Below are 13282 nucleotides of genomic sequence, written 5' to 3'. Positions count from 1 at the left end.
AGGGGCCACTTAATTAAATCAGTGCCCTTCTAATGCCTGAACTCTAGCGAATTCTACCTTTTTGATTAACCTGTATCTAATTTTTTAATATCTATGACAAAGAACAATATATCGAAGATGGTGACACCATAAACAAAAGTTATAAAAATCATCGATTTTCTTATTAAAGACCCACATCACAAAACGATATTTATCTATAACAGTTGACTTCACAGTGCTTTTTACTCCGCTAATTGCTAATCTTCTCGTTTCATCCATTGATAACATTGCACTCATTATTATCATACTTAAAATCGTACATAACTATATATATATATGTTTAGTTTTATTAATATAAACATACCCCTTCTTTCCGATAAAATATTGCATATCTTAAAGTTCGTTTTCGTTACATTTGTGCATGTCAAATATTGCATTATAATGTGCTTGTGCATATTTATGTTTACCTTTATTTGTATAGTAACGCCGTAGTCGACGCTGCGGGCGATATAAACCATAAGGGATGATCACGACAATAATATCATAGTATTTATCATATGCAGCGATCATAGACTACTTAATATTGCAGACGAATTACAAGTCTTCATGTTGGCAACTTAAAAAGAACCGCTTCAGATGTAATAAAAGTCTCTTTAATATCTCTATTGTTTCGCCAAGGTTTCTCAATATTTGTGATCAGAGAAAGGAATGAATTAGTACATAATGTCGACTTATATGATTTTTAATGAGCACGTATGATTTGGAGCCTACGGTTCGGCTGGAAATATAATAGAATTGGCACTACATTGCCGCCTGATAAATCAAGATATGGCCCGATATGGAGAACTGCAAACTGTTAAATTTCACATCTGATTATTATGCGCAATTCTATGAACGGCAAAGAAAATTTTGGTTCTCCAGACCTACGCCTCGTATGATCTTTCATCCGAGCAAAGGTGGTACCTCTTGAGCGGATACGACCAGAGACGTAAGTACGTACGCAGTAGTGAAAATAGTTGAGCCATAAAAATTTATGTTGAACACATAATACGCCGGTGTCATTTTCGGTACGCTATAATTAGAGGATATTGTACTTAAATTGCTGTCTGTTGCTTAATGTCATTAATACTCTTTTTTCTCGCGCTCGTGTTCTTTCTATTTATTTATTCGTTAATCTAACTTCGCCTTCGTTTTTTATCAGCAGTCATTTTCGTCGTCTACGAAGGCTTAGGTTGCAGAATCTGCATGAAGAGGCTGAGCTCTGTAGATACTCTGCCAACGCCCCTATGAATGGACATCTTGTTTCGGCAGAAGCGGACGAGTTCGCCAGCTAAATCGCCACACAACCATCCACGTTCCATCGCCTTCGAACACACATCATCCAGCTGAAAAATAGACGATAATGTATGTAGATAGATAGCTTTTTAAAATAAAATACCTCAATAATTAATCACGTTGAAAATCATACAACGTTCGAATATAGCAAGCCGGAATCCCTAGTAGCTTAGGTAGAAAAAATGATGGTTCGGATCTTGGATTTGACAACTTCACAGTCATCAGTTGAAGACTACAGGTAATTTTGCGCACTACCATGATATGCCGGGACCATAAGAAGTATCCATTTCCATTGTTGAATGCAGTAAATCTACATTTAATATAAGTTAAAATTAAAGATACGTTGTTTTTTTTTCGTCTGCAGCTAAGCATTAGGTAAATTGTGAAAAACTGAATTGGTTTCAATAGCGTTTTAGCTTAAGCAGCTCGTTCTTACGTGCTGTAGCCTGGACTCCCCATGAGTATAAATAACGAGATGTGGTAATCCAGCGACAGACGCCGCGAGCCACAACGACAGCGCTTCCAGTTGAGCGTCCGTCTCCGACTCGGCGTCAGCTGTCCAGCGAGTACACGCAACTGGAAGCATTCCGCTTGGTCCTTCGGCCAACGACGGGGAGATCTGGAAAAAAACAGGCCGCACTCTTCTAAAGCAGAAAGGCCATTTTTCAAAAATGTGAAAGAAACTACGCTCTCTTACCATAACACGCGCCGGCCAATTTAGCGGTTTCCGACAATGTCACTTTTATTGACAGCAGGGTATCTCGAACGTATTCAGATGGGTTGCTAGTATTTGCCCTCCATAGCAGACAATCATGTTTCTTCACTGTTGTGCTGAATAATAATAAAAAATATAGCCATAGTATAATATTTAATAATTTCAGATTGCACGGAGGCAATAAATTAAATGATGCAACTACGGTGTGTTAGGGATACCTTTTGGTTGAGTTCATTGTTCCGTTGCATTTCATGAATCCGAGAAGAATCCTGGCTTTCGGTCAACGAACGTGGCCTATTCTCCACTCTTACCTAGAGGGGACAAAATGGCACAACACGATTCCTTTACGTCTGTAGGTGATGTCCAGCTTTACTAACGATGGTTTCATTGTACTTTGTTAGATTTTGTACGAAAAAGAATTGTTTTTTAATATCTCGCTTTGGATTAGTTATTACTGCTATGCAAAACCACATATCGTAAGGTATAAAGTACAAATGGAATTAGGTTATTGCTCTTGCTTACGCATGTAAACAATGACTGTATAATCATTATGCATATTCTTTTTATTCATCATAAACTATGTTTGTTTGGAGCTAATATATTCTGTTGATCATCTGTCTTTTGTTGTGTAATTATACTAGGCCTCAGCTTCGGGCCATGACAAATAGATTTAACCGCATATTCAATATTTAGTATACTACATAATAGTGTTACATCATCATTCCAAACTCTTTAAGTTTATATACCACGCGTTTGATGTAGTCGAGGTCTTCCTTGGTGAGTGCGTGTCTGGAGGCCATATCGCATTCAGCGCTTGGGCTCCGCTTTTTTCGAATTCTGAATTTTGCCTATTGGACAGAAGACAAACGTTTCAATAAATCAAAGGAGATAAACAAGTGCAAGATGTTTTATATAAACTGTGTATACACGGATCATTCAATGAAGGATCGGTGCTAATAGTATGACGCTTAGCTAGTCATACCTTATACTCTTACCTACTAGATTTAAAATTATCATAAAAATAGAGTAGTTTGTCGGCGATTTGGTTTTCTGTTTGAGAGAAATGGTAGTATGACGTTCCCTTCACTGCATATTATACTTAGAACATAAACATTGATGGGACAACTTCTTTTACTTATAACAGGAATATCCAGTAGATTGCGAGCAAACCCACGGTCATCTTCGGCTGAGTTTTATATTGAAGATAAGTATTCTTTCGTTAGAAAAAAAATTGAAGACGAATTTCTGCTTTATTTTTGAGGGAATCGCATAGTAAACGACACCAACGAAATTTTTTAGTTTTAGTGGCATCCCTTTTTCCAAAAAAAAAAGATACTTTTACGACGTATGGCGTGTACGTGAGGTTTTCGTGATATTTTCTTGAAAAAAATTTTCGTGAAAATTTCTTCCCTAACGATCTGATTGGAATGATCTTCAGAAAGACACTTTTGGATAGTGTCGATTAACTCTCGAGTACTATTTCTTTCTCTAACCTTAATTGTTCCTTGTGCTATGCTGAAACAGTACGCTTTTGCGATGTTGTACATAGTCAATTTGGGGTAGCTTGAAAAGTTTGGTGCGGGCTTGTCCCACATATTGAAATTGGAGAATAGCTAATTTTCGCTTAAACAGTGAAGTCAACATACTGTTTTCCATAATAATGATGTTGTTCTTTTTTCTTGTAATGAGGATAGTGGATGAACAGATACCCGTTACAACATATGATGCGACAAAATTTCCCCGAAATTTGCTGGACCATTCTTTATATGAAGAGTGTGCATATATGATGATAATGGTCCAAAGGAATTGTATACTTGACTACTATTAACAACTCAAAATCACAATGAAAGTTTAAAAAAGCCTTTGAAGGAAAACTGAAAGGAAAAGGTGTGCTTGTTCCGCTTACCTTAAAGGGGACCGGAAGGTTTGGGTTGACTCCGTCAAATGAATATGCCTTTGGCACAGGCCTTCCCCCTATGCAGATTGATAGAACCGAATTTCGAAGTCGACAACCACTTAGATCCGCCTGAAGAAACACAGAATAATAGGAAAATTACATTCAACGACATAGATGGGTTGACTGTAAACCGCTACTTTCATGAGACAATTTATATTCTTGCTTGTACAGCTTAAATTTGCGAAACGTTTACATGGCGTAATTCGATCAATGTATCTAGATATAAATGTGTACACATGAAATTTATAATCTATACGCTTAACTCACGGACGACGCTTCCAGAAAAGCTTAATGCAAACTAAAGTTCGTCCTCACCGTCAAATATATACATACGCGTGTTAAAGCTGTAGGCGGTATGCAATGGCCGTCGGCTGGGGCGGAACCGTCAGAGCGATTGATGCTACTTTTTGTTCGATTTGCGCGAAGATCACCTGTAGCAGTTGTAAAACAGCTGGCAGCTGCGCTTAGAGACAGATAAGGCTCCGAATTGGCTCTCCGAAAAAGAAGCGGCGAACAGAGCGGATGAAGTGGGTTGAGCATTGGACTCAACAGTTCTGGGTCCTCGACAATGTCTTCCATTGAACTTCCACAGCAGGAACTACACTCACTAAACGTGCAGCAGAAAGTATCAACGCGTACGCAAAAATAAGGAAAAATCTAAGCGATTCAATTGAAATAATATATTTCCGTGCTTAATACTTAGCGTTTCATGCGAACGCAATTGTATTGAATTGAGTAGTTAAAGTTGCTCGCAAACACTTTGAGTCTCTCAGTAAACGTTGCTTGCTTCAACCGAATGCATATATACTACATAATTTTTACTTATTTGCAGAGAGAAAAGGCTATGTAAGTGAATTAATACAAGCAAATCTATAATTATGCGTAGATTTATTGCTGCGTTCTAGAACGAATACTCGTACTCGTTCAGCTGGCATAGGGGAACTGGGCTTTGGGCAGGATGAATACTGATTCTGCCGTCATTCGCGGAATGAATGCACTGAATTCATTATAGAAGCTATACACATCGTAAGCTTTGTAGATAGATCGTATTAGGTATGTATGTGTTCGGGTACGTAGACGTCTAGCTAAACTCTGACCTGCCGTTAAGTTTTCAAGTGAACGCAGTCGTGCCTATCTCTCAACAAGTGGACTTCATTGGCTAGGTATTGAAGCAGCGTTTAATATCTATTCTGAACAGAAATGTCCCGGCAGCTAAGTAGACTACCGTGTTTCATGCGTTCCCAGTGCCTGCTTTTGATATGTACAACACACACTGGTACAACAAAAAGATAAAATTGCAGATAAATTTGATGCTTCCGCTAGACGCAATCTAGCGGTCGAATACTTTCAGAGGTATATTGAAAAATAAACTTCATAGAATTAATAGTTTATCGTTACTAGAGTCTTTCCGGATACCTTATAAGTGGGTCAAAAGCATATGTCTATAGTTAGTTAAGAACCCCTTGAAAACTACGGTTTATGAACTTTAGTTTATATCCTAACTGCATGAACTTGTTAGACCCAGTAAAAAATCGTCATCACCTGCCCTTCATTATGTTCTGGTTCTGATAAATTATGAATGGTTCTTAAAATGTATTATTTGTATTATTAACGATGTACTCAGATGATATAACGACAGCTGTCTGAGAAGGCAAAACTGGTTTTATATTAAGGTAATTGCCATTACTTGTTGAAAAACGAGAGTCCGTTCTGACAAAATTTTCTAAAGACTGAAAGTAAATTAGTGTTATGTTTCCTCTCTCGAAATGAAACGTTATCATTATCAAATTAATGAATTTTTAATCACTATAGAACGCAAACTTGCGATTTTTCTAGAAATTTAACTATATGTATATGAAAATCTTAATTGATTTTAGTAGACTTCATTGAATCAGATTTTGCCATATATAACAAAACTTAATTGCCTTGTTTAAGTATACCAATACAAATTTTTAAATATACACTTTTTGCTTCAATCTTTAAACATAACTCATTCTACTAAGACGGATTTTTAAAAAATCGATAAGGACCTGCAGTAAGGTAGGTGTGGTTTCCAAACGCTGGAGAACAATTTTGCACCGTTTTTTTGCAATAAAAGATCACTTACTTTTCGATTTTATATTTTTTTTAATATTTTTTTCTATTCTAGAGTATTTGTTTGCTTCATATGACAGTCTTTCCTCTCGGTGAATTTTAGGACAAAAGCAACAGGTATAAAAGCGCCGATTTATGCCAAGTTCTACAGAATTTTGAACTGAGGAGCAGTATCAGATATAGCTTAAAAGCTTAGGAAAATGTACGCAATAAGTGTCTCTAGCCGCGTAATGAACTCGCCGCATCTTCAATAAGGAAGACCGCTGTAAACCATGTTGTTCAGAGGGCAAAAAGAGTTCCGTAAATCTGTCTAAAAATCATTGTGATTAACAGGTCTCGATAATAAGTTGAAATAGTGAAATAATGGCAATAGGCTTTTGTCATAAGCCTATTGCCATTATCAGTTTTTTCTTACCAAAAGAGGCTTTACCTTGAGTGTCTCCGGTCGAGCGATCGATGAGTGTGTGAGCGGCTTTTGCTAGATTGACCCTGAGTCACCCTGAGGCCACCTAGCTGACGGTGGTAGCGCCGACCTCCGCCTTTAAGGCGGCCTCCATTTGTGCAAGTGCAGTTATTAGAGGCCGAATCTACGCTCATAAACTGTGAATTACCACGCTCAGCCCTCTCCCGATAAAACAAGCGACCTGCACTAGATGCAATGTCAGAGTCCGAACGACGAGAACATCCCGATCGCTGTTCTAAGACAAAGCCTGCGCTGCCCGCAGAGTCCTGAAAGAAAAAAAAATATAAAGAAGAGAAAAGTTGCCGCTCTTAGTTCTTCTAATCATGCTCTAAGTTTTCATCTATATCTATCTGAAAAGGGTGCATATCTCTGCCCCGGTATATACGACGCGGTATCAAGTCACACTTGCTGCTCGATTCATCAAACCGTGATAAATCAAGAGAATTGAAATCCAAATTAAGGACGCCTTGAATCGATCGCTAGATGAAGCAAAAATAATGAACAAATTAATTCAAGAGTAGGTAAAAATAACTAAACCATAAAAACATCAGTAACCGCCTTCTAGTTAACAAATCTGAATAAAAAGCCGTAATGGAATTTGAATTGAAAGAACACGTGAGAATAGGTAAAACTTCAGAGATCGAATCAAGAAGGTTACCAGCTAATTAGTCAAGTTACATTTAGTTACTAGTTGACAAATAGTGCACTGAAATTGAAAAAAAAGAAAAACCTTTGACCTGAATCACACCTAGCGTAAAGGAATACGCGATAGGATGCAAATGTACTATAATGTATTTACCTCTCGTAACAGATGTCTGCCAGGCCCTAACGGTTCTTTGGGATAGTCAACGGAAGACTGCAGAATCAATGGACCCTCCAGCTCAGAGTCAAATGTTCGACTCGACCGAGAATAGGCTGTTCGCCAACTCTTCTTTTTGTGAAGGCTTCTAACCTGTTGCCCAGTTGCTCCTTGCCCCATAGTCTTCGATACTTTATCTGGAAGAGCACGATCTTCATCATCTTCTTCGAATGACTCTTCCGCAGTGAAGTAATCGTCCTCCGCAGACACCTGACGACTGCAACGTTTAGATAATGTTCTGCGAAAAGAGAACCGTTAATCAGATCGTTCGTCAGGTGCGTGTATCTAAGGTAAATATTACCATTAAATAGACAAATATGTACATGCTTCTAATAAAAAAAAAACGTTGTGATATTGCAATTGAGGTCAAAAACAACAGAATAGAAGTTGTCCCCAGTGTCGGGTGTTTGAAGATCCAGCTAGACCTAGCCATGAAGGACACAATGAGTATGAAAAACATAATAGCTAAAACTACGAAAGTATCAACAGATCTATCAAAAACAATGCTCAACGTCTGTCGTTTCAGGGGTGAAAAGAGAAAACTGCGGATAACGGCTGGGGAATCAATCGTTCTGTTTGAAACCCCAGTTCAGATGAGCCCGGACTTAACTTAAAATCTCAATCTATAGGAGGCTTTCTGAAGGTGCTTAACTCTGACCCTGAAAGTTTCACAAGCGTACCGAACTGTAGTACGCTGGGAGGCCTCGTACTAGCAGAAACTATCCCAGGGCATCGATCTAAAAGCTATAAAATGACAGGAGGCCCGTGTGGATCCGGCAGCAGGCGCAAGGACAAACTCTTTAAGCGACTAAGAAGACGAATAGCTTGTTATTTCCTTCCACGCTCCCGGAGCAGCTGTGGGGGAGATCATTATGGACTGGCTGGAAAGTTGGAATGCGAACGTATTTCCTAACGCTGGTGCTCACAGCGTACGAGCAGGTCCAGCACTATCTGCGCCGAATAAGGGAGGCCTCCTTCGAACGTGCTTGCATAGACAAAACAAGTAAAGGACGACGCATTTCACACTCTGCCGCCATGTAAGGCGCTGGAACTCACTAGAATGAGCTTATCTTGTACCAAGGTAAAAGGATCTTGATAGGAAGGCTGAGGGGTCACATAAACCACATATGCATACTTCGAGGGTGCTGGCGCAGGATGGATAAGTTAGCCGAAAAGATCTCTACAGAAAAGAAGTGCTGACCGAAATGGCGAGGCCAATAGTGGAGAAAGATGATGCTAACATGCCGATTTCGCAAGCAAATGAAAGAGCTACAACCCACTTCGTCAAGAATTTGAGCGTTAGGAAGCCCGGTTAGGGCGGTGTCCGCCCACAGTGCTAATGACACATGTTACTCCCTCCTGCCCATCTATAGTACTCTCAAAAGAGAATCCGGGTCGATTTAGAATGAACTGTAGTAGCAAAACCGAGAAGCTGTGGGTCTAAACGGCTTCGTCTTCAACCGTTGAGGCTGAGCCCCACACTCGTCGTACGTGAAACTTTGCTTTGGTTGTGTCCAGTCGTACGCAAAATAGTAGTACGCGAACTCTTCTCAGGAAAAAAATCGTGCATAATAGACTACGTTTTAAATGATGAGGCCCGCGACGTTTTGGATAGTGAACGGTGAAGCTGGCAATTCGTATGAGTGCTGTCATGCATTCCATCTTGACTTCCGTGACCCTGTGCTTTACGCGAGGGGCGGTATGCAAGAGTGCGTTGTTCCCCCGAATCCGTCCTAAACGAGCCCCTAGAATCCTCAGACTGGAGACTGTAAAAAGCAAAATGTTATCAGTGAAAATTTTGTAATAGTCGAAGATCAACATTAAAATAGTTCAACTACTAAATCAATCAATGTTTCTTTGTTTTCTTACGTTCGGTCGGAGTGTACTCTCAACGCCTTAAGAGTATAACGTCAAGCAATTTCTGTATTACGATCTACTATGCCGTGCGCCATTATTACCTTGGTATGCGTCTTGGTGAGGAAACTGGAGGCGCAGAGAGAACCACCTGAGCGCGAGACATCAAAGTCAGGCTAGGAGGTCGCTTACCAATGTAGCCTGAAAGGAATGCATATTACTTTCACGATACAATTTATCTTCATTACCTGCAAATTTACTACAAAGGTGATTTCACTCCTGCAACCTTAATAGAACCTAAGGATTTTTGTTTTCTCTAGTCTACAATACTGAGAATAGAGGTATTAAAGAAAATTTGCTTTGCAGGCGTCTTTCCGCCGTGCCACCACACGTTAGCTCATTTTCTCGTGTGCGTCTTAGGCTTTCAATTAGAAAAATTTAAACTTCTCTTACCCGGAAACACTGTGGTACTGGCGGAATTCGCCACTTTTTCTTCCAATGGCTGTACTTGAGGAGGAGATCTAGGCAGCATTAGCGGCTGGCCTACGGGTCGATTGAGCAGGGTTGCTTCGGAGTCGTCGGCGCCCTGAAGAAAATGCAACCTTTCCATTTAACAGGGCACTCAATGGTAGGTAAAGAGCTTTTCATTTACCATCATTTAAAAATCAAATAAAGAAAGAATCGTGAGATTTCACTACGAACTTGAATGCACCGCTTCAAAGATGATTAGTAACACCGATAACCTTAGACCTTCTGTAGAATTAGTCCAAAATCCTGTGAGAGCTGAAGCCGATGATTAATTTGTAAGTAGATAAACCTTTTAGGTAGTTATCTTACCGTACTGGTTGACCCACTAACGGTCCTCTTCCTTGGTCTGGGCGAGGGATGTTTCGGTAAGTTGAGCAATGCTTGAGTTTGTAAAAGATTATATGTGAGCAGGTGACGAGGAACACCGATTCCCGTCCCGCTGCCATTACGGACACAGGGTCTGTTGCCGCTTACCACCATCTGTCACATTAATTATCCAGTATCCGCAAAAATCAATTACGAGTAATGTAAACGAATACAATAAAAAAATTTTTACCTATTTTATTTACTGTCTATATATGATCACCAGGCCTAGCGAGCGTTGTAACAAATTCTTCACTATGACGACATTACGAAAACAATACCTCAAGCTTAAGTTAACAAATATGACGATACAAGCACCACACGTTGCGAATGTTAAGATTATGTCTATAAAAAAGCAGGACAAATACCTTATTGGAATGTTGTTGGCGGCTTTCTCCGTTCTCTTCAGCCTCGTGACTATCTTCATCGGAGGGGGGCAGGGAAAACGAGGATGAGGTTGAACTTTGTGCGAAAACGGGAGACGGCGGCCGCTTGCTAACAGACGCCGACTCCGACGCCAATATGCATTCCGAACATCTAAAAATGAAAAAACAAATATGATATAAACAGACAAATTAACAATACGCTTAGGACTCTGACATTTAGTCATCCGAAAAAAATATAATAGTTTTTCTTCCTATTCAGTGTTGGCACTCACTAGGGCAAATACAGGCAAAATAGTTGTTAATCATCGCTTGCTTTAATGATGGCATATAGCTGGTCCTTTTTTGCCTAAATTCTGACATTATTTAGTTAATATTTTTTAAATGGAATTATAACGGCAATTTTCAGTCCGTGATTTTACTTACTTCACGGAGGTTCCAGCAAACTCGATTTTATCGGACATATCACCGATAACACCCTGCGCGAAAGGTGAGCTCTGACTACTTTTGTCGGGCGAGCTCCCTCCAGCCAAAGTCAGTGGAGAAAGGATATGCGGACATTTGTGGATACTGCTGCTACCCACAGATTGATTTTCACATTGAAGGCGTTGTTTCAGGTGTCCACTATCAGTCGTTTGAAGACCTGAGCTCCGCGTTTCTCCGACACTATAAAAAGTTGTGTGCGGCCCCATTTGTAACTGCTGAGCAGGACTCTGTTGGAAAGACAAAGTAGGTAACGGGGACGGTGTGGTCCACCGTGGTTGCCCTCCGGAGCATTGAGGGGCTACCACTTCCGTCGTTGTCGTTCGGTCGCCAACTGGATCTTGGTTCACACCACTGCTAGCACTTCGGGTAGCCTAAAAAAGGACTCGCGTCAGACCATGCCATCTCAGATGAGAATTTTTTTCATTTGATCAAATATTTTTTTATTCTACATGCTTCGAAATATACGTGTTACTTATGCACAATAAAACGTACTTGTTGTGTTAGGCTTAACTAACGGTACTTTATAATGTGCGTGTTATTGCACTTGCTATTTAAGAGCCAGTTATAATTGCGCTCTATTAAACTTCCGAAATGATGTATAGTGTATGAGTGAAGTTAAATTCGGACTTGCTTATGGTGCGACTGACTTACTTGTTGGAAAGCATTAAGGCACTTATTGAGGTTATAAATTAGCGTCTCATCAAGATATTGTCTGTAGAGAAATTCTCGATCAAATGTCATGACATCTAGAAGTCCTAAAAGTCCCAATTCCTCGCATGACTGCAACGTATGCACAGAAATTGTTATTCTAGGTTATACACATCGACATATAAAGAAAGAAACTAATAAGATGGACAATTTCGCTGATACTAAAGACAGCCATAATATAATAATAATAAAGGTAAGTCAGACCGCCATTGCTTGCACTACAATTTTTTAACGTTTGTTGAACTAATAATCCACTACAGTTTCATCTAAAAGAATGTCTTTAACTGTTACATCTTTACTGTTTTGAGTCACATCTTTAACAGTTATTTCTGAGCACTTTCTATCTGCTCTACAAAGTAATATTCTGAGGCAAAGTTTAATATAGTTCTCTACAATTATATATTATTATATCGCTTGTAGCCCAATAGATTACCTTCATTGACTCGTTTACTGAATTATGCAGATTTCATATATAGAGAGACTATAGAATTAACTCACGTTAAGACGATATTCTTCCGACGGAAGAAGAGGAATACCCCTGTGAGATGTCGACTTCTGAATAAGGTGGGTCGTTTCCAGTTTTCCAGGAGTTGATGCCTTGGATGACCCGCCTAATGTTTGTTTGAGCTTGCTTTGTACCCTTAGAAGTCGTAACCCCTCTACTACGAGGACTTCATTCTCCTTCAGCGCCTCACAAAACAGTTGCAGCACAGAAAGTTCGGGATGTTCCAAAAGGAACTCGTTTTCTATAATTCAAGTCGAATAATTTCTTTTTATTATGATCGCCCTAAACTTACCTGTAGGTGTCCAGCAAACATATATTATGAAATCAGCTGCTATGGCCATGTGTATCCAAATTACAAGCTATGATACTTGGCTAGATGTCCTTGGAGAGTACGCTATTCTAGACGTAGCTATAAGACATGGTAGCACCAGAAAATAATCGTACAACCTTCTGTCTTTCAATTTTCAAAGGAAGGGGGTGGTGGGTCCCTATATACAAATACAATCAAAATGTTGTGCATTTCTAAAACTTACCAGCACATTTGACATGTTTAAGGACAGCAAGATTTGCGTTCACAGGCAGTACACGGTAAAGATACGGCTCTGCGTCGTCCATTGAGGCAACGTGACGTACCGTTAAAGGACAAAGAGGGGCTGTTCCACATACCCATTCCGTGAGCGGTGGACAGCGCACCAGAATACTGTAATAAACGTAGCTCTTTTAAAGAGGGGAGAGAGGTCACGGTTGAATTAGACCGCCAATCATAAAACAAACAAGATTCGCCTAAGTAAAAAAAGTTATCTCTAAATTACTAGGAGGTTTATGCTTGTTTTAGTTGACCTATATATCTCGCTTACCGTCTAGTTACGCGAATATAACCGTCCATTTGGCTGCGTACTTCTTTGAAGTACCGCAGCAGGTTGGTTAGAAACCGCTTGTGTTGATCTCTGAAAAAACAGGATAGACAATATAGTGTAACTTATACATTTCTAGCCTATCAACAAAAAAACAAGGCGTCAATACATTTCCGTCATCAATCGCCTTTGTCAATGC

At 39.6% G+C, this 13282-nt stretch overlaps 1 protein-coding gene across 1 annotated transcript in view; it reads right to left on the bottom strand.

Annotated features, from left to right (window-relative positions):
• Nucleotides 1-111: 111 nt before the first annotated feature.
• Nucleotides 112-13282, bottom strand: part of LOC111262001 (uncharacterized) — a 23407-nt gene continuing 10236 nt past the window's right edge. The window contains exons 5-22 of the mRNA XM_022835938.2: nt 13087-13176; nt 12763-12929; nt 12223-12470; nt 11668-11796; nt 10957-11387; nt 10516-10684; nt 10094-10264; nt 9710-9842; nt 9361-9457; nt 8983-9168; nt 7343-7640; nt 6511-6809; nt 4320-4593; nt 3936-4055; nt 2776-2877; nt 2248-2340; nt 1751-1933; nt 112-1364 (exon numbers count right to left, since the gene is read on the bottom strand). Of these exons, the coding sequence (XP_022691673.1) occupies nt 1197-1364; nt 1751-1933; nt 2248-2340; nt 2776-2877; nt 3936-4055; nt 4320-4593; nt 6511-6809; nt 7343-7640; nt 8983-9168; nt 9361-9457; nt 9710-9842; nt 10094-10264; nt 10516-10684; nt 10957-11387; nt 11668-11796; nt 12223-12470; nt 12763-12929; nt 13087-13176 (3358 nt within the window). The 3' untranslated portion in view covers nt 112-1196. The remainder of the gene's footprint in view (nt 1365-1750; nt 1934-2247; nt 2341-2775; nt 2878-3935; nt 4056-4319; nt 4594-6510; nt 6810-7342; nt 7641-8982; nt 9169-9360; nt 9458-9709; nt 9843-10093; nt 10265-10515; nt 10685-10956; nt 11388-11667; nt 11797-12222; nt 12471-12762; nt 12930-13086; nt 13177-13282) is intronic.

Source organism: Varroa jacobsoni, unplaced genomic scaffold (genome assembly GCF_002532875.2).
Source record: "Varroa jacobsoni isolate VJ856 unplaced genomic scaffold, vjacob_1.0 scaffold_621, whole genome shotgun sequence".
In the NCBI taxonomy this organism is placed as follows: domain Eukaryota; kingdom Metazoa; phylum Arthropoda; class Arachnida; order Mesostigmata; family Varroidae; genus Varroa; species Varroa jacobsoni.
The sequence above is the reverse complement of the archived record's forward strand: the minus strand, read 5'-3'. Positions and strand labels throughout refer to the sequence as shown.